This window comes from Pan troglodytes, chromosome 5 (genome assembly GCF_028858775.2).
Source record: "Pan troglodytes isolate AG18354 chromosome 5, NHGRI_mPanTro3-v2.0_pri, whole genome shotgun sequence".
Lineage (NCBI taxonomy): Eukaryota > Metazoa > Chordata > Mammalia > Primates > Hominidae > Pan > Pan troglodytes.
In genome coordinates this window covers 112,740,040-112,766,499 of record NC_072403.2, presented here as the reverse complement: position 1 = coordinate 112,766,499, position 26,460 = coordinate 112,740,040, and the positions used below count along the sequence as shown (strand labels likewise).

Sequence of the window (26,460 nt, the reverse complement as noted above, 5' to 3'; positions counted from 1 at the left end):
TTTAATGAATTCTCTAGTAGTCACTAGATGGAAACAGAATGGAACTGACAAAACTTTTGTAAGTTTTATTTGCTTTAAAGCCTGTTTTAGTGCTTACTTAATTATTTCTTAAACACTGTAGTCAGAGAAGCCGGGTTCAAATAGCACAATAACATAGCAAGAATTGTGTTTTACTTGGATACAATATTTTGCTTCTGCATCTTTAAGTAAACCCATAATCTAATTAGGTTTGTCATATTTATTCTTTGGTTTCACAAACCCTCAGTTTACCTCTGCATAACCCAGTTTGTAGATTTATGGTTCATATTTAGGCTCATTATATCTTTTTTAAGCCGATTTTTATAGGATTTATAATGTAATTTTCCATGGTATATTATTTAAAAAGCTTAACATTACTTCTAATTTTGTATTTGTGGTGATATCTGTGATCCATTTGATATTGTATTGGGAATTTAACATACACTATAGCATTGTTCCTGTTGGAATAACAGTGATATAATTCTGTGTATGTGGAAAATGAGGATTACCTTTCTTGAGAGATTCAAAGCTGCATTTGTTTATTAAATGTGTTCTATTGTCAAGAAAAAAGGAAGTAATGCTGTTTTAGTTTGTGCATGCCCTGAAATAATTTTTTTGGCATCTCAACAACTGAGTCTTTTGGTTGATTTTTTGACTGTTTCTATTCATGAATTTTATGAAAAACTACTTAAAAAATTTAATTTTAAGAATAAGGCTTTATATTAATAAGAATAACTGTAAGCACCTTTGTCTATTGGATAAGACCTTAACAGATAATAATGACTTTAAAAATTTCTACCAGGAAAAGGATGTTGCCCGTCCATACCTACTGTGTCTCCCTTAAATCTCATATCTTTAGTTTATTGCCAGAATAGTGAAACTTGCCTTTTCATTGTTGGAGAGCTGCATTCGTTCATGTTTTGTTTTAAAAATCTCTTTAGTAGAAGTCTGTTTCTATACCCGCAGCTAACTTCTTCCTCGCTGTTTTTTGTTGTTGTTGTTGTTGTTGTTGTGTTTTTAATTTGATAACTTCAGGAACTTGTATCTGTGCGTAGAGCAGTGATCCAGACAGCTGTACTTTTATGAACAGTCACTCTGACTGCCAAATTAGTTTGTAGTGCAAATCTTGAGTGAGAACAGCACCTGCTCTCCATGTGGGTGAAAATGGCAAATGTTATGGGAAGCATAATTTTGGGATTTCTTTACATCTAATGGCAGCTAATCTCAGAATTCTGATGGGATCATCTTGGAGTTATGGAAATCCTATTAAGAGCAAAGCACTCTTTTTATCTCTTTTGCTAGGTCTTAGGTGTGTTATTTTTAAAAAATAATGTGCTTTTTTGTGTGGTGATCCTATGCTTGGGACTTGGCACTAGAAGTTATCTTCCAAATATACTGGTGGTTTCCTAGAAGTATATATTGGGTTAAACATTTCTAACTAGAACTTATCATGTATGAACATTGCATTTTGGATTGAATAGCTAAGATATGTAAGGATATCTCTGCCATGATAAATTATTTTCTTATGGAAGAAATGGTCTCATTTTCAGAACTAACAAATTTTTTGGGAGTTGATAGGATTTAAAGGACAGTTCATGCTGTATATAGAGAGCATTTCCTATTTGTTTCAAGTCAGGTGGGAGAAAGTAACTAGGTAGGTATGTATTGTAGTTATCTATTTGAATTTTCAAGGTTCTTTAGTACCGGTCTTAACCTTAAGCACAGAGCTTGTATCTCACTAACAGCAATTCAAGACACTCATTCAAAATGCTTTTAGGGAAAATTATATTTAATCTTTTTTTTTTTTTTTGGAGACGGAGTCTTGCTTGTCGCCCAGGCTGGAGTGCAGTGGCGCGATCTTGGATCACTGCAACCTCCATCTTCCAGGCTCAAGCCATCCTCCCACCTCAACCTCCTGAGTAGTTGGGACCACAGGCATATGCCACCATGGCTGGCTAATTTTTGTATTTTTTGAAGAGATGGAGTCTTACTTTGTTGCCCAGGTTGGTCTTGAACTCCTGAGCTCAAGTGATCTGCCTGCCTCAGCCTCCCAAAGTGTTGGGATTACAGGCGTGAGCCACTGCGCCTGGCATTTTTGTTTGTTTGTTACATTTTCTATTGTAAGTCATTTTGGTTTGTAAGCTTTAAAGAATAGCTTAATTGATTCATAGTTCACATAACATACAAGACATCCATTGAAAGTGTATCAATGATTGTTTTTAGTATATTAACAGATGAGGGCAGTCATTACCACAGTCAATTTTAGAGCATTTTCATCACCTCAAAAAGAAATATTTGACCTTTAACTACCATCTTCCATTCTCCTTCTCCCTACCACCTCCACCCTTAGTGAACCAATTATCTACTTTCTGTGTCTGGAGATTTCTCCATTTTGGACACTTTGTACAAATGGAATCATCTAATATGGTCCTTCTTGACTGTTTTTTTTACTTAGCAAAACGTTTTCAAAGTTCATTCATGTTGTTTATTACTTCATTTTTTTATTTTTTTATTTTTTTTTTTGGTGAGTCGGAGTCTCGCTCTGTCATCCAGGCTGGGGTACAGTGGCACAATCTTGGCTTACTACAACCTCCACCTCCTGGGTTCAAGCAGTTCTCTTGCCTCAGCCTTCTGAGTAGCTGGGATTACAGGCTCGTGCCACCACGCCCAACTAACTTTTGTATTTTTAGTAGAGACAGGGTTTCACCGTGTCAGCCAGGCTGGCCTCGAACTCCTGACCTCGTGATCCACCCACCTCAGCCTCCCAAAGTGCTGAGATTATAGGCGTGAATGACCACGCCCTGCCTACTACTTCATTTTTTTTTATAGCTGAATAATATTCCATTTTGTGCATATATCACATTTCATTTATCAGTTCATCATTTGATGAACATTTGGGTTTCTATTTTTTGGTTTTTATGAATAACCAAACTTGTGCACATGTTTTTGATTGGACACATATTTCAGTTCTCTTAGGTGTATACCTAGAGGGAATTGTTGGGCCATATAGTGATTCTATGTCTAATTTGTTGAGGCTGCACATGGTGGCTCATGCCTATAATCCCAGCGCTTTGCAAGGCTGAGACAGGAGGTTTGCTTGAGGCCAGGAGTTTGAGACTCAACTGGGCAACCTAGTGAGATCTTGTCTCCACAAAAAAAATAATTAGCTGAGTGTGTTCGTTTGCACCTATAGTCCCAGCTACTTGGGAGGCTGAGGCAGGAGTCCAGGAATTCCAGGCTGTAGTGAGCCATGATTGTACCACTGTACTCCAGCCTGGGTGACAGATCAAAACCCCAACTTAAAAAACAAAACAAAACAACAACAACAGTACAACTTATTGAGGAAACAGCAAACTGTTTTCTCCACATCCTTGCCAAAACTTGCTATTTTCCATTTTTATAGCCTTTCTAGTGGGTGTTAAGTAGTATCTCATTGTGATTTTGATTTGCCTTTCTCTGATGACTAATGTTGAGTTTCATCCTGGTTATTGGTCATTTGTGTATAGTCCATGCAGAAATTCAGATCATTTGCTCATTTTTATATTGGGTTTTCTTTTTATTACTGAGTTATAAGAGTTCATTGTATATTTTGGATACACACCCCTTATCAGATAGATACATGATTTTATTTTTCCTATTCTGTGGGTTACCTTTTCACTTTCATGGTGGTATCCTTTAAAGCACAAATAGTTTGTTTATTTTGATGAAATCTAAATTATCTGTTTTCTTTTGTTGCTCATTCTGTTGATGTCATAGTTAGGAATTTTTTTTTACCATATCTACATCCATAAAGATTTATTCCTATGTCTTCTTCTAAGAGTTTTATCATTTTAGCTCTTACATTTAGGTCATTTATTCATTTGAGTTGATTTTTTATATGGTATGCAGTAAAGGTGCAGCTTAACTTTTTGTACATCACTAGCCAGTTGTCCCATCATCATTTATTGAAAAGTCTCTTCTTTTCCCTTTAAATAGTCTTGGCATTCTTTTAAAAAATTGGTTGACCATAGATGCTTGGGTTTATTTCTGGACTCTATTCTGTTGATTTGTCTGTGTATCCTCATGCTGGTACTACACTCTTTTAATTACTGTTGCTGTGTAGTAAGTTAGAAGTATGAAAGTGTGAGTCTTAAACTTTGTTCTCTTCAAGTTTATTTTGACTATTCTGAGTTTTCTGCTATTCCATCTGATTTTTAGAATCAGCCTGTTAATTTCTATGAAGAAGTCACCTGGGATTTTGATAGGAATTGGATTTAATCTGTAGAACAAATTGGGGTTTATTATGATCCTAGCAGTAGTCTTCTGGTTCTAGTCTTCTGATTCATGAACATGACTGTTTTTTCCATTTATCTAGATCTTCTAAAATTTCTTTCAGCAATATTTGTAGTTTTTAGTGTAGAACTCTTATACTTCCTTTGTTTGATTTTTTTTCCCCAGTAATGTATTATTGTTAATATTGAGTGTAAACTTGATTGGATTGAAGGATGCAAAATACTGTTCCTGGGTGTGTCTGTGAGAGTGTTGCCAAAGGAAATTAAAATTTGAGTCAGTGGACTGGGAGAGGTAGACCCACCCTCAGTCGGGGTGGGTGCAATCTAATCAGCTGCCAGCATGGCTAGAATAAAGCAGGCAGAAGAATATGGAAAGGACTAGACTGGCTGAGTCTTCTGGCATTCATCTCCCCCCACCCCCTTCCTGGATGCTTCTTGCCCTTGAACATCGGACTCTTAAGTTCTTCAGCTTTTGGACTCTTGGATTTACACCAGTGGCTTGCCAGGGGCTCCTGGGCCTTCTGCCACAGATTGAAGGCTGCACTGTCAGCTTCCCTACTTTTGAGGTTTTGGGACTCGGACTGGCTTCCTTTCTCTCAGCTTGCAGACGGCCTTTTGTGGGACTTCACCTTGTGATCGTGTGAGTCAATACGCCTTAATAAACTTCCTGTCATGTATACATCTATCCTATTAGTCCTGTTCCTCTAGAGATCCCTGACTAATACATAATGTTTTTGATGCTATTGTAAATGGAATTTTTTTTAATACTTTAAGTTCTAGGGTACATGTGCACAACGTGTAGGTTTGATACATAGGTATACATGTGCCATGTTGGTTTGCTGCACCCATCAACTCTTCATTTACCTTAGGTACTTCTCCTAATGCTGTCCCTCCCCCAGCCCCCCAGCCCCCGACAGGCTCCTGTGTGTGATGTTCCCCGCCCTATGTCCAAGTGATCTCATTGTTCAATTCCCACCTGTGAGTGAGAACATGCAGTGTTTGGTTTTCTGTCTTTGTCATAGTTTGCTGAGAATGATGGTTTCTAGCTTCACCTATGTCCCTGCAAAGGACATGAACTCATCCTTTTTATGGCTGCATAGTATTCCATGGTGTATATGTGCCACATTTTCTTAATCCAGTCTATCACTGATGGACATTTTCAGATTTTTCATTGCTAGTTATAGAAATACAATTGATTTTTGTATATTGATCTTCTATCCTGTAACCTTGCTCAACTTGTTTGTCACTTCTAATGGTTTTTTTTATATGTAGTTTTACTGCTTTTTAATCTAGATGCCTTATATTTCTTTTTTTTTTTTTTTTTTGGCTTTTGCCTAACTGCCCTGCCGAGAACCTACAGTACAGTGTTGAATAGAAGTGGTGAGCACACACTTATTTTTTCTTATTTCTAATCTTAGTGGGTTAAGTATCCAGTTTTCACCATTATGAAATACTGCTATGTATGTTAGCTGCAGATTTTTCTTCTTTTTTTTTTTTTTTTTTTTTTTTGAGACAGAGTCTTGCCCTGTCATCCAGGCTAGAGAGTGGCATGATCTTGGCTCTCGGCAACCTCCACCTTGCCTCCTGGGTTCAAGCGGTTCTCCTGCCTCAACCTCCTGAGTAGCTGGGATTACAGGTGCCTGCCACTGCACCCAGCTAATTTTTGTATTTTTAGTAGAGGTGGGGTTTCACCATCTTGGCCAGGCTGGTCTCAAATTCCTGACCTCATGATCCATTTGCCTTGGGCTCCCAGAGTGCTGGGATTACAAGCATGAACCACCGTGCCTGGCCAGCTGTGGATTTTTCACAGATACCCTTGATCACATTGTGGAAGATCCCTTCAAGAGCTACTTTGTTGAATGTTTTTATTACAAAAGAGTATTGGATTTTTTCCAGTTCTTTTTTCTGCATCTGTTGAGCTGATCATGTGATTTGTTTTTAAAATTCTATTGATATGATGTAGTCTATCAGTTGGTTTTCTAATGCTGAACCAACCTTGTATCCCTGACATTAATCTCACTATCATGATTTATAATTCGTTTTCTTTATTGATGCTTTTGGTTTGCTTGTATTTCATTGAGGATTTTGTGTTCATATTCCTAAGAGATATTGCTCTATAGTTTTCTGGTGATATGTTTATCTGATTTTGGTGTCAGAGTAATACTGTCCTAAAATGAATCGGGAAGTGTTTTCTTCTCTTTTTGTAACGAGTGTGAGGAATTAGTATTAACTTCTTTAAATATTTAGTGGAATTCAACTGTGAAGCCATCTGGACCTGGCCTTTGTGGGTCGTTTCTTGATTACTAATTCAATCTTTTACTTGTTATAGGTCTGTTCAGATTATCTATTACTTCTTGAGTTGGTTTTGGTAGTGTGTAGCTTTCTAGGAGTTTTTCCCTTTCATCTAATGTATATAATATATTGATATACAATTGTTTATAGCATTCCTGTATAATCTTTTTTACTTCTTTCAGCTTAGTAGTGATGTCCTAACTTATATATGATCCTACTAATTTGAGTCTTCTCTCTTTAGTTCGTGGTCAATCTAGCTAAAGTTTTGTTAATTTTGTTAATATTTTCAAAGAACACCTTTGGTTTCCTTTATTTTCTCTATTGTTTTTCTATTTTTGATTTCATTTACTTTTTGCTCTAAGCTTTATTATTTCCTTCCTTCTGCTTGCTTTAGGTTTATTTTGCTCTTCCTTTTCCAGTGTCTTAAGGTTGATAGGTTATTGGTTTGAGATCTTACTTTTTCTTTATATATGCATTTACAGCTATAAATTTTTCCCTTTTCACTGCTTTAGCTAATCCCGTAAGTTTTGTTCTGTTGGATCTTTATTTTCATTCATCTCACATATTTAACACGTATTTGTAAGTTTTCCAATGTTTTTGGTTACTGATTTCTAGTTTCATTCCATTGTAGTTGGAAAACATACTTTGTATTATTTCTAAATTTTAAATTTCTTTAAAATTATTGAGGTTTGTTTTATAGCTAACTATATGATCTATCCTGGAGAAGTTTCATGCGTGCTAGAGAAGAATGTATGTTCTGCTTTTGATGGGTAGGTGTTCTATAGATGTCTGTTAGGTTTAGATGGTTTATAGCATTGCTCAATCCTATATTTCTTTTTTTTTTAATTTTTAAAACTTTTTTTATATTTCTTAACTTTTATTTTAAGTTCAGGAGTACATATGCAGGTTTGTTATATAGGTAAACTCAGGTCATGTGGGTTTGTTGTACGGATTATTTCATCACCCAAGTTATAAGCCTAGAACTTATTAGTTATTTCTACAGATTTTCTCTCTCCTCCCACCCTCTACCCTCAGGTAGGCCCCAGTATCTGTTGTTCCTCTCTATGTGTTCATCTGTTCTCATCAATTAGCTCCCACTTATAAGTGAGAACATGCAATATTTGATTTTCTGTTGGTGTGCTAGTTTGCTAAAGATAATGGCTTTCAGCATCACCCATGTTCCTGCAAAGAAGATAGTCTCATTCTTTTTTTATGGCTGCATAGTATTCCATAATGTATATGTACCACATTTTCTTTGTCCAGTCTACCAATGATGGGATTTAGGTTGACTCCATATCTTTGCTATTGTGAATAGTGCTGCAGTGAGCATATGTGTGCATGTGTCTTTATAATAGAATGATTTATATTCCTTTGGGTATATACCCAGTAGTAGAATTGCTGGGTCGAGTGGTAGTTTTTTTTTTAGCTCTTTAAGGAATTGCCACACTGCTTTCCACAAATGGTTGAACTAATTTACAGTCCCACCAGCAGTGTATAAGTGTGCCTTTTTCTCCATAACCTCACTAGCATCTGTTATTTTTTGACTTTTTAGTAATAGCCATTCTGACTGATGTGAGATGGTATCTCATTGTGGTTTTGATTTTCATTTCTCTAATGATCAGTGATGTTGACCTTTTTTTCATATGCTTTTTGGCCACAGTGTATCTTGTTTTGAAAAGTGTCTGTTCATGTCCTTTGCCCACTTCCTAATGGGATTGTTTGTCTTTTGCTTGTTAATGTACGTTCCTTGTAGATATTGGATATTAGACCTTTGTTGGATGCATAGTTTGCAAATATTTTCTCTCATTCTGTAGGTTATCTGTTTACCCTGTTGATAGTTTCTTTTGCTGTACAGAAGCTCTTTCTTTTAATTAGATCCCATTTATCAATTTTTGCAATTGCTTTTGGCATTTTTATCATGAAATCTTTGCTCATTCTTATGTTCAGAATAGTATTGTCTAGGTTGTCTTCCAGGATTTTTATAGTTTTAGGTTTTACATTTAAGTCTTTAATCCATCTTGAGTTAATTTTTTATATGGTGTAAGGAAGATTCAATCTTCCAGCTTCAGTCTTCTGCCTATGGCTAGTCAGTTATTCTAGCACCATTTATTGAATATGGAGTCTTTTCCCCATTCCTTGTTTTTGTTGGCTGTGTCAAAGATGAGATGTTTGTGGGTCTGTGGGCCTATTTCTGGGTTCTCTAACCTGTTCTATTTGTCTATATATCAGTTTTTGTACCAATACCATGCTGTTTTGGTTATGGTAGCCATGTAGTAGTTTGAAGTCAGGTAACATGATATCTTCAGCTTTGTTCTGTCTGCATAGGATTGCCTTAGCTATCTGAGCTCTTTTTTGGTTCTATGTGAATTTTAGAATAGTTTTTTTTTTTAGTTCTATGAAGAATGTGATTCATACTTTCCTAAGAATAGCATTGAATCTATAAATTGTTTTGGCAGTATGGCCATTTTAACGATATTGATTCTTCCAATCCATGAGCATGGAATGTTTTTCCATTTGTTTGTGTTATCTCTGATTTATTTGAGCAGTGTTTTGTAGTTCCTTTTGTAGAGATCTGTTACCTCCCTCATTAGCTGTATTTCTAGATATTTTATTTTTCTGACAATTATGAGTGGGATTACATTCCCGATTTGTCTCTTGGCTTGACTGTTGTTGGTGTATAGGAATGCTAGTTATTTTTGTATGTTTATTTTGTATCCTGAGACTTTCCTGATCAAAAAGTTAGAAAGATCTCAATTTAACAACCTAACGTCACAACTAAAAGAACTAGAGAACCAAGAGTAAACCAACCCCCAAAACTAGTAGAATACTACAAATAATCAAAATCAGAGCTGAACTGAAGGAGATTGAGACATGAAAAACTATTCAAATGATCAAGAATTCCAGTTGATTTTTTGAAAAAAAATTAATAAAATAGACTGCTAGCTAGACTAATGAAGAAGAAAAGAGAGAAAATCCAAATAAACACAATTAAGAATAAGGGGAATATCACCACTGACCCCACAGAAATACAAACAACCATCAGAGAATACTATAAACACCTCTGTGCACATAAACTAGAAAATTTAGAAGAAAAGGATAAATTCCTGGACACATATACCTTCCTAAGACTGAACCAGGAAGACATTGATTCCCTAGACAGACCAATAATGAGCTTTGAAATTCAATCAGTGATAAATATCATACAACTAAAAAAAGCTCAGGACTGGATGGTTTCACAGCTGAATTCTACCAGAGGTAAAAAGAAGAGCTGGTACCATTTCTATTGAAACCATTCCAAGAAAATGGGGAGGAGGGACTCCTCCCTAACTAATTCTGTGAGGCCAGCATCATCCTGATACCAAAACCTGGCTGAGACACGACAACAACAAAAAAGAAAACTTCAGGCCTATATCCTTGATAAACATTGCAAAAATTCTCCACAAAATACTGGCAAACTGATTCCAGCAACACATTAGAAAATGTATCCATCACAACCAAGTAGGCTTTATCCCTGGGATGCAAGGTTGGTTCAGCATATGCAAATCAATAAACGTAATTCATCACAAAAACAGAACTAAAGACAAAAACCACATGCTTACCTCAATAGATGTAGAAAAGGCTTTTGATGAAATTTAACCTCCCGTAATGTTAAAAACCCTCTATAAACTAGGTATTGAAGGAACATACCTCAAAATAGTAAGAGCCATCTATGACAAATCCACAGCCAAGATCATACCAAATTGGCAAAATCTGGAAGCATTCCCCTTGAAAAGTGGCACAAGACAAGGATGTCCTCTCTCACCTATTCAACTTAGTATTGGACATCCTACCCAGAGCAATCAGTCAGGAGAAAGAAATATCAGGCATCAAAATAGGAAGAGAGGACGTCAGTCTGTCTCTGTTTGCAGACAACACGATTTTATATCCAGAAAACCCCATAGTTGTGGCCCCAAAGCTCCTTAAGCTGATAAAAATTCTTGTATTTTCTTAGTAATCTTCTGCTTGGTTTTATATCCAGTACTGAAAGTGTGATATTGCACCCTCCGACTGTTATTGTTGAATTATTTATTTATCTTTCATCTCTCCATTCTGTATTCCTTTTCAGTTTCAATTAATATATGTTGGTACTTTGCTTATACACAAACACACATACACGCACACACAAACACAGACACCCTGTATAATGTGTAAAGTAATTTGTGAATTTGAATTATCATCTGAAGTTACTTGCTTTCAGCCTGAAAAACTTCCTTTAAGGTTTCTTGTAAGGTAAGTCAGCTATCAACAAAATCTCTTAGGTTTTTTGTGTTTTTTTGTTGTTGTTGTTGTTTTTTGAGACGGAGTTTCACTCTTGTTGCCCAGGCTGGAGTGCAATGGCACAACCTCAGCTCACTGCAACCTCTGCCTCCCCAGGTTCAAGTGCTTTTCCTGCCTCAGCCTCCCATGTGGTGGATTATAAGCATGCGCCACCAAGCCCAGCTAAATTTTTTGTGTTTTTAGTAGAGACAGGCATTCTGCATGTTGGTCAGGCCTGTCTTGAACTGCTGAACTCAGGTAGTCCTCCCGCTTCGGCCTCCCAAAGTGCTGGGATTACAGGCATGAGCCACCGCACCTGGCCCATACTTGGAATTTGTTAAGCTTCCTGGATGTGTGTTTTTCAATAAATTTCAGAAGATTTAAACTATTGTTTTTTCAAAATTTTTTTGCTCTTTTCTTTCCTTTGGGTATGCTTATTATGTGTATGTTGGTGCACTTAATGGTGTTTCGCCTTTTTCTGATTCTCTTAATTTTTCTTCATTTTTTTCTTCATCTATCTGTCTTTCTATCTGTCTGTCCATCCATCCGTCCATCCATTCAATTTTGAGACAGGGTGTTGCTCTCTTGCCCAGGCTGGAGAGCAGTGGTGTGATCATAGCTCATGGCAGCCTTGAACTCCTGGGTTCAAGGATTCCTCCCACCTCAGCTTTCTGAGTAGCTGAGACTACAGGCATGCACCACCACACCTGGCTAATTCTTTTATTTTTTGGAGAGACGGAGTCTTGCTATGTTGCCCAGGCTGGTCTCTAACTACTGGCCTCAAGCAATCCTCCCTCCTCAGCTTCTCAAAGTGATGGGATCACAGGTAGGAGCTGCCATTCCTGGCCTTGTTTTTGTTCTTCAAATGTCATAATATCCATCTGTCTTCCAGTTCGCTGATTATTTCTTCTGACAGTTTGACTCTACTATTGAATCCTTCTAGTTAATATTTAATTGCAGTTACTGTAGTGTATAATTTCATAATTTTCTTTTTTTTTAAAAAATGCTATCTCAGTTTCCTATTTCATTTGGACTTGTGTTTATGTCTTTGGTCATTGTTTAATTCTTTAATCACCGTTCTCTTTAGTTCTTTGAACATATTTACAATGCCTACTTTGAAGTATTTTTCTATTATATTTGACATGTGGTTACCTTCACAGGCAATTTCTGTTGCTTGCTTTTTTCCCTCTAGTATATGGATCATACCTCTCCATTTCTTTACATGCCTTATAATTTTTCATTAGAAAATGAACATTTTAGTTAATATATTGTGGATACTCTGGATATTTGTCCCATGTTTCCACTGGGGCTAGTTATTGTTGCCTGCTTGCTTATTTTTCTTTTTAAATCACTTTGCTAAATTATTTTAGTGGAGATGATTTCATCCCCTCTCACTTCACAGTATTAAGCTTCTGATGTTGTTTGTTACGGAGATGCATCTTTGGGTATGTCCACAGTTACCCTGGTATGGTTTTGGCAGGGCTCTTTCTCCTTTTACTGATTATAACTAGCTTTGAAACTACCAATCTCAGGCTTATTACTGTATCGTTTGCAACATTTTGTGGGGACATAAATTTCTCTACAAACTAATCCAATAACTCTGTGGCCCCTTTGAAAGAATGATTTTAGAGGTCAGTGTTGACATTTATCCTGAACCCAATGGGCTCCTCTCTGTTGTCTCTTTACTCAGTTCTCTCCTCCTATACAACCTAGTCCTTCAATCTATGAATCTTTTTTCTAGTTGTTGTTCACCACAATCTTAGATGTTTTTCATAGAGTACTTAGGCTTCAAATTTTTGCCCTGTTGAATGTTTGAATTTTTGGCAATATGAAAGGTTAACAGAAATCAATGTAATTTTAAGGTTTTTTTTTATATCGAGGTTTTTTCTTTCTCTTGTTAAAGACAAAAGAGTGTTTTTTACTGTGTTTTGATATATGTAAGGACTATTTGTAATTTCATTCTATAAACTGTCCTTTGTATATTTTTAAGTTTCTCTACTTTTCTGATAAGAACAATCACTTCACTTATAGTATGATTTGATATTAAGTGTAACTAGAATAAAGAATAAATTCTGATCAGAATATTTTGAACTTGAATTTCACTGAGGGATTGTTGTATTATTAACAGAATTGGTGATGAAGGGAGAAAGATTTGAGAAAGGAGGTGATAACTTTAGTTGTGTTTTTTTTCTATATTTGATCTTATCGGAGCTATAATTTAGCACTTTAATGTTAACATTTATAAAAATTAATAGATGTTATTTTAAATACAGAGTTAATACTTGTAAGAGCAGGACTGTGCAAGATTGTGGAAAAACTGGAGTTGGACAAATGGGCCTATCATTCATTTCCATTGTGGTCATCACTTATGTGATTTTTTGATTCAACTCCAGAAATATTTACGTTGTTGGACACTGTTTCTAGGTGACTTTAGTATGGGAGGGGGTAAACATGGACAAAAATCCTCCTCTTGCCACCCCGCCCGGCCACATCTTCAGTACTTTTACACATGCCTGAAGGATATAAGAAAGGAGGATTAAACGTGGATCTTGTGTTTATTATTTTGTCTAGACTATTTACTTGCTTTTATTTTTTCACAGATCTGTTAATACTTCTTATCAGCTTTTTAGGAATCTTGATGTAGATTTAGTGGCATCTCTTATACTTGTTATGTTAACCATTTTTGAGGTTGCAGGAGGGCCTTAAAGTGTTTGCAACTACTAGCAATTGAAGGAGATTAAACAGCAACAACAACACAAGATCAAAAACTTAATCTTCATCCTGTGTTGGTTGGAGTTTGCCAAAAGACTTTTTTATGTTGTCAAAAGCAACCTACTTAGGATTCTTTCTGTTTTGAGATTTTGTATATAGACAATATTTACTTTTATTTAGAAAGAGTTTAATCTAGTAAACAAAACATATGCTTCTAATGATTCCCTTTGAAAAAATATGACACTTATTTAAGGGTTAAAAATTTGAAAGAAAATACTGTTACGAATACAACATGTCTTTGATACATCTTAATTAATTAGCACTTGCCATTTGTCTTGCACTATTTTAACTCTTGGAGAAACAAAGAGTAAAGTTTCCTTGAAGGAGGACATAGAGTAATGAGAAATCTTTGTATGCTGTTTAACTGCCATAAAACATAGTAAATATAGAGAAAGCCGTGGAGAAGAGTTATTATTTGAGCTAGATTTTGAAGGCTGAAAGGAGAGGTTACTGTGCTGAGGAGATTAGAAAGGTCATTCTGCCTAGTAAGACCAGCATGTAGAGACACATGGACATGTGAAAGAGCATGCCTTCAGAGTAGCAGATGGATTGGTGTCATTCAATGATAAGGACTTATGAGTTGGGGAAAGCAAGAATGTGATGCCAGACTGGCTTATTGGGACCAGCAATAGAAGGTATCAATCATGTGGGGGTACTTAGAAGTTTGGATTTTATCTTGTAAGGATCAGGATACTATGAAGGATTTTAAACCATGGTATTATGTGAACAGATTTGCGTGTTAGTATAGTAGAGGTTTCCTTCTGGTGTACCAGGGCATATGACATAATGGGTTGTAGGTGGGCTGGGATACTATTCTTATTAACTAACTCTCAAGGAAGTTGTCTGGGCCAAGGATCACTTGGGCTTTTAATTAGTCTTTTTTGTTCAGAGTAGCCTCATCCATTTACTTCATATACTTTACAAATATTATGACTTTCCAAATGTGCTATGGCATGAAAAAGCTATAGAAATGTGGGTATAAAGTAAGTAGAGTGTGACCATTTAAAAATGTTTTATAGTAATCTTGGCCATCAGTTATCAAACTTTATGATCTCAGAACCTCTTTATGCTCTTAAAAGTTATTGAGTACTCTACAAGATTTTGTTTATGTGGTTTATGTCTATTGGTATTCACTATACCAGAAACTAAAACTGAGAAACTCTTCAAGTACAGTCATGTGCTGCATAAGGATGTTTTGGTCAGTGACGGACTATATACAACAGTGGTGCTGTAAGATTATAATAGAACTGAAAAATTTCTATCACCAGTGACATCTTGATGATCCTGACTTTATGTAGGCCTAAGCTAATGTGTTTTTTTGTGTGAAGTTTTAATTAACAAATTGAAAAAATAAAAATTTTAAAAATAGAAAAAAGCTTATAGAATAAGGTTATAAAGACAGACAATATTTTTGTATAGCTGTACAGTGTGTTTGTGTTTTAAGCTAGGTATTGTTATAAAAGAGTCAAACAGTTAAATGTAAAGTTTATGAAGTAAAAAGTTACAGTAAGCTAAGGCCAACTTACTAGTGAATACTGTTTTTTTTTTTGAAAAAATAAATGTAGTGTAGCCAAAGTGAATAGTGTTTATAAAGTCTACAGTAGTACATTAACATCCTAGGCCTTCACATTCACTCATTACTCACTGACTGACTCAACTAGAGTAATTTCCAATCCTGCAGGCTCCGTTCATAGTAAGTGCTCTTTCAAGTATACGGTTATACCATTTTTTATCTTTTGTACAGCAGTTTTTACTGTATCTTGTCCGTGTTTACATATGGTTAGATACACCAATACTTACCATTGCATGTCAGTGGACTCCAGTATTCAGTATAGTAGCATGGTGTACAGGTTGGTAGCCTAAGATAAATAGGCTACACCATATAGTCTAGCTGTGTAGTATACTGCCTCATCTAGGTTTGTGTAATTACACTCTATGATGTTCCCACAAAATCACCTAGTGGTGCATTTCTCAGGATATGTGTTGTTAAGTGACATATGACTGCATATATTTATTCATTTTAAAATAACAATAATAATAGAAGTTAACAGTTTGATGAAAATTAACTATATTTTCCAAAACTGTAAAATATAGAAAGAAAAGTATCATTATTTTACATTTTTGTAATCTTTTTAATATCTGGTTTAATAGAAAGCAGATTCTCATACCTGCTTCTGTAATCAATCTGCTATGATATATATTTTTGGTTTAAGCCTACAAAGGGAATCCAGGCTCACATAGATACACAGTTAGAAAAGAGAATAATATTTTAAAAGTGTTTTCAAATAATTTTTAATATTCTTTTTTGATACTAAATTAAAACTTGACAAGCAGTAGTTTCTTGCAGTTTAGCTACAATGAAAATCTGGCATATCAATGAATTTTTATACTAGGTTTTGTGAAAATCTATTGGTCTCATTTTTAATGGATTTTTTTACCCATGTATAATTTTATAACATCATATATGAGTCTTTTGGAAAATGATTGAGTGAGTTATGCAAATCTTCTGAATGTTGACGCATTTGATTATATAATATAAAAAGAATTCATTCATTAATATTATCGCTGGTATCATCAGAAAAGTCTTAAGTATTGGGAAATGGTCAAATTTTCAGTAGTGGATACAGTTTTTCAAAATTCTAATTTTCTCTTGAAACCTTGCATTTTAGCATTGGCAACAAATACATTCAGTTGTTTTCCTTTGTGTAGGAGGCTCACTTTCATTTTTGAGAAAATGTTTGTCAGATACCCTAATCTGAATAATCAATTTGTTTTTAGTCTTTATTTCAAATCAAAATGATGTTACATAGAAAGCCTCTTCACTAGCAATTTTATACATACTTTTATAAAATTTTTATAAAATACTTTTATACATAACATTTATTCTGTATATAGTAGGAGTAATTTTATACATACTTCCCCTTTTGTCACACAGAATATTAAAAAAGATACATACTCATATGAAATTTACAAAACTAATAATTTTTATTGCTTTACTTACGGACATTCTTAAGTGAAGTTGGCTTTGTGTTGTTGTTTGTATTTGTGCTTGTATGACAGTGAAGAATACAATCATTACTAATTCATTTGACACTATTAGCTTGATTTATGCTAAGGCACCAGCAGTTTTACCCACCATTGCTTTTGCACCATCAGTACAAATGTCACCAGAATGAGAAAGGCAAATAATAGCTAAGTATTATCATGAAAATAATTTTGACCATGTGGGCCCCCTAAGTGTCCGGGACTTCTAGGACTCCATATGTCATACTTTGTTGATGGATAATTCTTTGCGGAAGTATGGAGGGTAAGGGAACACAGACATTATGTCTTGTCTACCAGCATCCTTTATCCCTGTCTGTCCTAAACCCTTTCTGCCACATATTATTAATATCTTTTTTTTGAGGGGAGGGAGGGTGGGTGTCACAAGTTATATATTTACTTTCATATTTCTTGACCATTTTCCTGTTATCTTGCTTCTTTACTGCTTCCTCTGCTGTTTCCCTGTACAAGTTTCTTAACTTCAATTAATGTCTTTTATATTACCGAATTTGGTATCTTTTTTATTACAATATATTTCATATTCATTTCAGGGTCACAGTTTTCTGGAAAATATTCAACAGTGTTAATATAGTGCAGTGGAGAGTTCTTTAGGCTTGGATTCAGATAGATGTCATTTTAGAAAACACTACTATTAGTTGTAACTTTGGCCAATTTGTGTAAATTTTCTAAAGCTTTATTTTCTTAAGTCCAAAAATAACAATAATAATACCTTAATTTGAAAGTAGTATTAGGAGGATTTGCTTGATAGGATTAGCAAAATGCCTATCATAGTACCTGGCATATAATGTGTTCAATAAAAAGTACTGGCCAATAGAATTAAAATTGATTGGACAGGACTATTCTTAATAATTCATTTTGTTTCTTTTGTTGTCCCTTTGTGTGCATAACTTCAGTAAAATGAACAACAAAAAGAAAATATTTATTAAACTTTTAATGTCCATATACACAAAGTAAATTTTTATTTTATGGTTTTATTTGTGTGGATTCTCTGAGAATGGTTAGAATTTGGTTAATATGACATCTTCATATGCAAAATTAGAGTATTATATTTCTAAACAAGAAATATATATATGTATCTTCCCAGATCATACTTGCGGAAACCTAGAGACTTCCTAGAATAGTTATATTGTGCAATTATGTGGTTGAAACTCTGAATCCTAACACTAGTTCTCTAACTCTGACATCAACTTAATCTTTGGTAACTACTCTGCATAGGAGAGTGGGATATGCTTCGGAAATTTTCATAAAGTTATGTAAAGCACTTGCAGCACTGTGTTTTAGATTTCAGACTTATTTAGCATTTAAAATACGTGTAAAAAATTGGCACGAAGTCATGATTCATTAAAACATTCTAATGGTTCTTTAACGCTAAAAATTACAGCTGTTGTATAGTAGTTGTAAGAAAAATAGTACTCTGGACTCTATTTGGGAAAACCAGAATGATATGTTGAAGAGCAAATTAAATTATTTTAGAATTTCATTTGGTTATACCAAGAATTTGTTATTCTATGATTTGGAGTTATATATTCAAATCGTAATTTTTAAAAATTGAATAATGTTTTTTAATTATATAATTGCAGAAAGCCTTTATAAAGCTTCTTGGCAATGTGAAGAGTCATTTTTCTTAGTTTAAGGTACCATTTTTATTAAACTTTTTGAGTATTTCTATATTAGTTTGTCTTTACACCTCTGTTGAATAGGTTGTTAATAACTTGAAAAAGTTAAACTTTGAGATAACAGATGTTTGTTACTTTTTTCTCTTTTTATAAGCTATTTGAACTGCTGGGACCCGAAGGACTTGAACTTATTGAGAAACTCCTCCAGAACAGAATTATAATTGTGGATAGATTTCTTAATTCTTCAAATGATCATAGGTTTCAGGCTCTTCAAGGTAAGAGAGTATGCAGTGGTCATTGTAATTTAAAGGAAATATTCATTGGTTAGCAAATGTTTTTAATGTAATTACATTTTAAAATATGTTTTGGTCTGTTATATAATTTACTGATATTACTCTGTTAAATAGATTTTAGATATGGCATATTATGAAAAAACATAAGTGATCTAAATAGGAGGGCAGTGTTTGGGTATGGCAGTTTTTGGTAAAAGTTAAAACTACTTAGAATACACAAATTTCTTCTTTTATTTTGCATATAGGACGTACACGTGCAGGTTTGTTGCATGAGTATATTGTTTGATGCCAAGGTTTGGGATATGGATTCTGTCACCCAAGTGATGAACATAGTTCTTGACAGGTAGTTTTTTAGCTCTTTCCCTACTCCCTCTCGCTCCCCTTTTGGAATCCCTAGTGTCTGTTGTTTCCATCTTTGTGTCTGTGTGTACCCAATGTTTAGCTCTCACTTACAAGTGAGAACACGAGGTATTTGGTTTTCTACGTTAATTCGCTTAGGATAATGGCCTCCAGCTGCATTCATATTGTTGCAAAGGACATCATGTAGTCATGATTAATTAAAACATTCTAATGGTTCTTTAACTGTAAAATGACAGCTGTTATGTAGTAAGTTGTAAGAAAAATATTACTATGGACTCAATTCAGGAAACAGAACAATTTCTTCTTTTTATGGCTACGTAGTGTTCCATGGTACATATGTACCGCATTTTTGTTATCCAGTCCACTGTTGATGGGCACTTAGGTTGATTCTGTGTCTTTCCTGTTGTGAATAGTGCTGTGATGAACATGTGAGTCCATATGTCTTTTTGGTAGAATGATTGCTTTTGTAGGGGGTATATACCTAGTGATGGGATTGCTGGGTCAAATGGTAACTCTGTCTTAAGCTCTTTGAGAAATCTCTAAACTACTTTTCATAGTGGCTGGACTAATTTACGTTCCCACCAACAGTATATAAATGTTCCCTGTTTTCTGCGGCTGAGCCAACATCTGTTATTATTTGACTTTTTAGCAGTAGCCATTCTGGCTGGTGTGAAGCGGTATCTCATTGTGGTTTTGATTTGTGTTTCTCTGATGATTAGTGATGATGAGCATTTGTTGGCTGCTTGTATGTCTTTTATTGAGAAGTGTCTGTTAATGTCCTTTGCCCATTTTTTAATGTGGTTATTTGTTTTTTGCTTGTTGATTTAGGTTCCTTATAGATTCTGGATATTAGGTCTTTGTCAGATACAGTTATTTTCTCTTGTTCTATAGGTTGTCTGTTTACTCTGTTGACAAGTGGGACCTAATTAAACTGAAGAGCTTCTGCATAGCAAATTTTCTTTAAAAAGAAAAAATATATATACTTACTATGGGCCAGGTAGTAGTGTAATTTCTCTCCAACTTTTTATTTTGACAACTTTCAAACTTAAAGTTACAAGAATAATACAATGATCACTGTTTACCCTTCACATAGATTCATTAGTCATTAACATTTTGCTCTTCGTAGACCCTTTACACACACACCTACTTTTTAAATTTTTGCTGAACAATGACAGGAAGTCCTAGACATCATGATTCTTTACCTGTAAAATCTTTAGCACATGTCTAAGCACAATACAATTATCAAATTGAACACTGATAGTGTCATGTATTACACATATTTTAAATCCTGGAAAAATTAAGAGTTGGCTAGGGAACAAAACTTATTTTTATAAAAGCTTGACTTAAAACATAGCTGATGCGAAACTCAGGTTTTAAGTGGTAAATAGGAAAACAATTTTTTTTACCTTTACCACAGTGTTTTTTGCCAGCCTTACAAATAGTTTTGGATTTTAAAAAAGTGTATGAGCGTAAGAAATTTGGCAACTGTCTTCAAACTATTCAACATCTGTCCTTCTTGTAAGTTACGTCCTCATTTTCTTACATTTATGATTATGGCACTAAAAGGAAATGATAAAAACAGCTATAATTTAAATCTAAAATTTCTGACAGATTTTCTGTTTCTTACAGATTCTCTTGATTACTAATAAATGTTCTCAGAGCCTTAAAGTTCCTTTGAGATTGTAAGAAACTTGGAAAATATAAATTTAGCAATTTTGTCTGCAGGTCTGTTTGTTCTTTAAGTGTATTGAACACTTCTACTCTGCCTTCCTCCAAGAGCGCTCCCACCTTGTGTTAGTCAGTTCTCACACTGCTATAAAAATACTACCTGAGACTGGGTAATTTATAAACAAAGGAGGTTCAATTGGCTCACAGTTCCACATGGCTGGAGGCCTCAGGCAACTTGGCAGAAGGTGAAGGGGAAGCAAGGACCTACTTCACATGGTGGCAGGAGAGAGAAATATGTGCAGGAGGAACTTGCCAAACACTTATAAAACTATCAGACCTCCTGAGAACTCAGTCACTATCACTAGAACAGTATGGGGGAAACTGCCCCTGTGATCCAGTCACCTCCCACAAGTTTCCTCCCTCAACACCTGGGGATTATGGGGATTACAATTCAACATGAAATTTGTGTGGGGACATAAAGCCTAACCATATTACACCTGTTGAATAGTATATAATCAGAAATTGCACTAAGCCAGCAAGGTTTATGAGTATCTAAAATGGGTGTCTGCTAAGGAAAAAAAATGAGTTTAAACATCTAGTCCTGCAATGTTGTAAATTCTGAGAATTTGATATTTCATTTTGTCAGTCTCCTAAATATTAATAAAGGGATATTTACTGATTCTAGCTTTTGTTTTTAAGACACGCCCTCACACTCTTGCTCAGGCTAGGGAGCAGTGGCACAATCAGGGATCACTGCAGCCTCAACTTTCTGTGCTCAAGCAATCCTCTCATCTCAGCCTCCCGAGTAGATGGGTCCACAGGTGTGTGCCACCATGCCTGGTTAATTAAAAAAAAAAATTTTTTTTTTGTAAAGATGAGATCTCCCCATGTTGCCCAGGGTAGTCTTGAACTACTAGCCTCAAGCAGTCCTCCCACCTCAGCCTCCCAAAGTGTTTAGATTACAGGTGTGAGTCACAGTGCCCAGCCTGATTCTGCTTTTAATAGTGGTAATCTATTAAAATAAAGTTTAATATAAATCTAGCTTTACATATTTTTTGGAAACTGTAGATGAGTTTTGTTTATGTTTATTATGTTGATTCCATAAATTTTATAATATTAGGATAGCTTCTTAGAATCAATAAGCTTTTTGTATCAGTGTATTCTCACATTGCTATAAAGAAATACCTGAGACTGGGTAATTTATAAAGAAAAGAGGTTTAATTGGCTCACAGTTCTGCAGGATGTACATGAAGCATTAGCAGCTTTTGCTTCTGGGGAATCCTTAGGAAGCTTCCAATCATGGCAGAAGGCAAAAGGGGAGCAGGCATCTTACACATCAGGAGCAGGAGCATGAGAGCAAGGGGGAGGCTCTACACACTTTTAAACGACCGTTCTAAAAGGATACAAGCCTCTACATAGTTCTTCAGAATAACTTTGTGTTAGAATTACTGTTAAGGATATTCATTTCATTTTTGCATGTCAGTTTCTACAGTTAACCTAACCCAGCAAGGAGAACCATACATTTAAACATTCACTGCTTTACAACTTGATTTTTTGAAATTGCCTGTTATACTCAGCCTTACAGGATTCCAGTATGTTCTAATTAGATCTTTTAAGCTTTCTATGAGGTAGACATATTTTCTTCTTATGATTTTAATTTTATTTGGATGATCATAAGTATGTATAATATTTTATTACTGTCACATTTGCTTAAAATGTTAATGACTTTAGCATAGCATCTAGTATGTCACCTAAAATATTTACAGTTTTACGCTTAAAATCTTTAACATTCATTTCTGATAAATACATTTTTAAACATTCTGCTTAATATCTGTGTTGCTGATTGTGTAATTTTGCAGACAAGTTAACTTTTATGAAGAGTTCAGAGTACATGTGAAAACTGGCAGAATGTTGCATTCTTTTTCTAATACTGAACACTAATTATAAATTCTGTTATTATAGTAGGTATGTAAGACTTAATTGGAAAATAAGAGATAAAATACTTAGGAAAATGCTTTTTTCAGAACTGTAAAATTTAGTCCTAATATAGATGGGATTTTATTTTATTTCATAATTTTGAGACGTATTTTCCTTTTTAGGCCTTATAAAGCCATTATACAAGTTTTCCCTATGATTGAGAGTTTAATGACTTGTATTCAGAATCATGTAATGGGGCAGTAACAACTGTCTGAGAATTGTGAAGATTTGACTTAGAATGAATTAGAAAGCTAATTTTCCCATCTTGATGCTATTTTTAATTCCTTCTCTCTTCTGCATTGGATATTGGAATTTGATAAAATAATTTGCACTGTGCTTTGTCAGAGTATGGACCAAGTCTCATTCTTCATTGTCCTCCTAGCCTAGCTGCAGTGGCTAGAACTGAGTAGGACCTCAATACAGTAAATGTTTATTGACTTGGATTACTTTCAACTACATTCCTTCTAGTTTCTTTAGAGTTTCAGTAAGTGAAGGTACTGTTGCTTGTAAAGATTTAAACAAACACAGAAGGTAATCCTGTTGGAAGAACATTTTTTCTCAATATTGAGTTGACCAAACCACAGACCTAAAAGTGTACTTTGTAAACATTGAGATTTAATTCACTTGGTTTTTCCATTTTTTAAAAAACTGTGTTTCCGTAAAAAGGTGGACCATACTTTTGCTTTATTTGCTTTAGTTATTGTCTCAAATATGTCTTGAACTACTGCTAATAAATTTTATGTAATCTATAAATAACTAAGTAGTAACATATGTGCAACTTAACCGCATAAGGTCTATTACATAGTAAAAATTTATGTCTAATAGGGAAAGAGTTTATTTCATTACTATATTAACAGTAAATGCTAATTATTATCGATAATTATTATATTTATTAAAATTATATAAACAAATCATTTCAAATGATAAAATTGAATTTTTAGGTTCCTAATGTTATATGTAAGAACTTATAATGTGAGTGACATTGAACTGTTTAGTCTGTAGGAAGAAAATACTGCTGACTTTTCTTAAACCACCGTGTAATTTTATTTAGATACTGTGATTTTTAAAAACTCACCTTAAAACATATAATTGAATTTGCCAGCTTTAAAAAATGAATTGTAAGAGCATTATATGTTGTGGGGTGGAGGAAAGAAATGGTTTTCATGAAGGTTAAATCATCTTCAGATTTATAAAACATTGTGTTTCTTAAATTTGCTTCTTAGACAATTGTAAAAAAATTTTAGGAGAAAATGCTAAACCCAATTATGGTTGTCAAGTCACTATTCAGTCTGAACAAGAAAAGCAGTTAATGAAACAATATCGACGTGAAGAAAAAAGAATTGCCAGACGAGAAAAAAAGGCTGGAGAAGATTTAGAAGTTTCAGAAGGACTTATGTGCTTTGATCCTAAGGAATTGCGGATACAAAGGTAATAAAAGCCAGGAGCTGAAAAATGCTTGTGTTGTAATTGCTGCTTTTACATATCATAATCATTTTTTAGTTTAGTCTTAGCAGTATAGATGATTTTTACTTCAAGTCACGTTTTCTTCATAGAAGTTTGTTTTATGAATACCTAATTTCCTGGGATAAGAAAGCAATGGTCTGTCTGCTTAATTAGAATATTCTTGGTCGCATCCAGGTAGATAAGAGATTTAGATTATAGAGCTAAGCTATTTTTAGGTGCTGTGTACACACCACTAGGTTAAGGTTTATATAGCTTACATAAATTTATTTGAGATACATTTTATTTCTGTGCTCAATGTACCTTTTAAAAATTGTTGTTATTTAGAAGTAGAAAGGAGAAAAATGAAATATAAGCATTATTGCACTTGATTCTTTAAAGATTGAAACACATTTCAAAAAAGAAATGTATACCTTAATAAGTAAACATTTGAATTGTGAAAAAACAAAATTGGAAAGAACATTAAATCAAACTTACCAAGTGGAGTTATCTATAAATAATATCTAAAAATGTACTGAATCCTATTTTGTCACTCAGAAAATTTCAGGATTCCTAAAATCTTCCTTTGTGTAGTTTAATTTCTTTTTTATGGTGGAAGGCTAGCTCCCAATATTTTTTATAATTACCTTGTTTTAGTGTATGCATTACCTTTCAAGATAAACATTTCAAATTAGGCCTATTTTTATGTTTACAGAGAACAGGCACTTCTGAATGCTAGAAGTGTTCCAATTCTGAGCAGGCAGAGAGATGCAGACGTTGAAAAAATACATTATCCCCATGTGTATGATTCCCAGGCTGAAGCCATGAAAACATCAGCATTTATTGCTGGTGCAAAGGTATGTCATTGTTATATAACTACTGTTCAATAATATGTCTATTCTAAAGAAATGATGTGTGGATTTTCCCTGTTCCTTCATGAGTCTAACACTAGTTGACTATGCTAAATTTTATTTTAAAGTATTGGGGAAAATGACATAATGTGGTGTATGTAAAGCTCCTGACATGTAGTAGATATTCAGAACATATATGTTTCCCTCCTTTTCATTGTTTTTGCAATTTGTATTTTTGAGTTTTATCAGTTGCATTGCTGCTAGGCTAAACTTTATACTGTATGCTGTACATTTTCCTAATTATATGAATACATTTGTATTCAGGTATACCATCTAATTAGTGTATACTTTAAGATTTGTCAACATACTGTAGCCTGTGTGTTATATAAAATACCTGATATGTTAATGCTTTGTGTGAGTGGTTTTTTGCATTTGTTTTTGTTTTATTTAGGTTTGTTTTCTTTTAAATTAGCTAAGTTTATTTACCAGTGCTTTGTTATAAAACCAGTAGTGTTTTCTCTCTCTCTCTAAAGAATATTTACCAGAGCAAGTGTTTTATTTTTTATTATTATTGGATTTTTATTGTTGATGTTTATAGATGATTTTGCCAGAAGGAATCCAAAGAGAGAATAACAAGCTTTATGAAGAAGTAAGGATTCCCTACAGCGAACCAATGCCACTCAGCTTTGAGGAAAAGCCAGTTTATATCCAAGACTTAGATGAGGTGAGATGAGCCTTTTATAGAGTTGATAGTTTTGAGGCTTGGTATGTGGTATGAATGAATTTATACTGGAAAAATTGTTTTAAAACATTATTAGTTGGCAAATACAGTACAGACATATATAGTTGGTTACTAGACAATTATAGTAGGAGAGTTTAAAAAATATATACACTATATTTCTTCATACATTAAACAAATGTGTGTATTTTTGTGCATATATTTCTATGTTTCATGTTTTTTTTTCAGCTAAGATTTTGGTTTAACTTATGTAAACTGATTTAAATAAAATGTTAAAGGATTTATTTATTGTATTTGATTATATCAAATGATCAACCTATAATAAAATAGAATACATTGAGGGGGTGGCAAATTCTAAAGTAGTTTTAAGAATTTATTTTTTCTAAATTTTTAAATTTTGAATAATGTTTGCCTGTGGAAAATTGGCATGAATATTACTATCTTTATATCCTTTGCTTGGATTCACCATTTGTTGAAATTTTGGCACATTTGCTCTATTTCAAAATATAATATTCCTTAGTTTAGGTTAAAGTATTCATATTATTGAAAGTTAATCTTTTCCATATCAAAATTAAGTTGCTGTGGTTTTTCATGTATGTTCTATAGAATCATTCAGAAATAACAAATAATACAGGCAAGCAAAAACAGCAGCATAAAGCATCATAAAGAATACTCACAGCCAACCAAAATGAACTTCATTCTATATGTATGTGTCCATATGTATTTTCTTTTACAAAATGGAATTACATCATACATACTCTTTTGTGTGTATATATATAGTTACATGTGTCTTTCTGTGTCAGT

General features: G+C 34.1%; 1 protein-coding gene across 4 annotated transcripts in view; it reads left to right on the top strand.

Moving 5' to 3' along the window:
• The window catches only part of ASCC3 (activating signal cointegrator 1 complex subunit 3), a 374,689-nt gene that overhangs the window by 57,081 nt on the left and 291,148 nt on the right, over positions 1 to 26,460 (top strand). For all 4 annotated transcript variants that reach the window (XM_518652.9, XM_009451715.5, XM_063813310.1 and 1 more), the window contains 4 exons: positions 18,483 to 18,603; positions 23,850 to 24,054; positions 24,782 to 24,923; positions 25,516 to 25,641. In XM_518652.9, coding sequence (XP_518652.6) covers positions 18,483 to 18,603; positions 23,850 to 24,054; positions 24,782 to 24,923; positions 25,516 to 25,641 — 594 coding nt within the window. The remainder of the gene's footprint in view (positions 1 to 18,482; positions 18,604 to 23,849; positions 24,055 to 24,781; positions 24,924 to 25,515; positions 25,642 to 26,460) is intronic.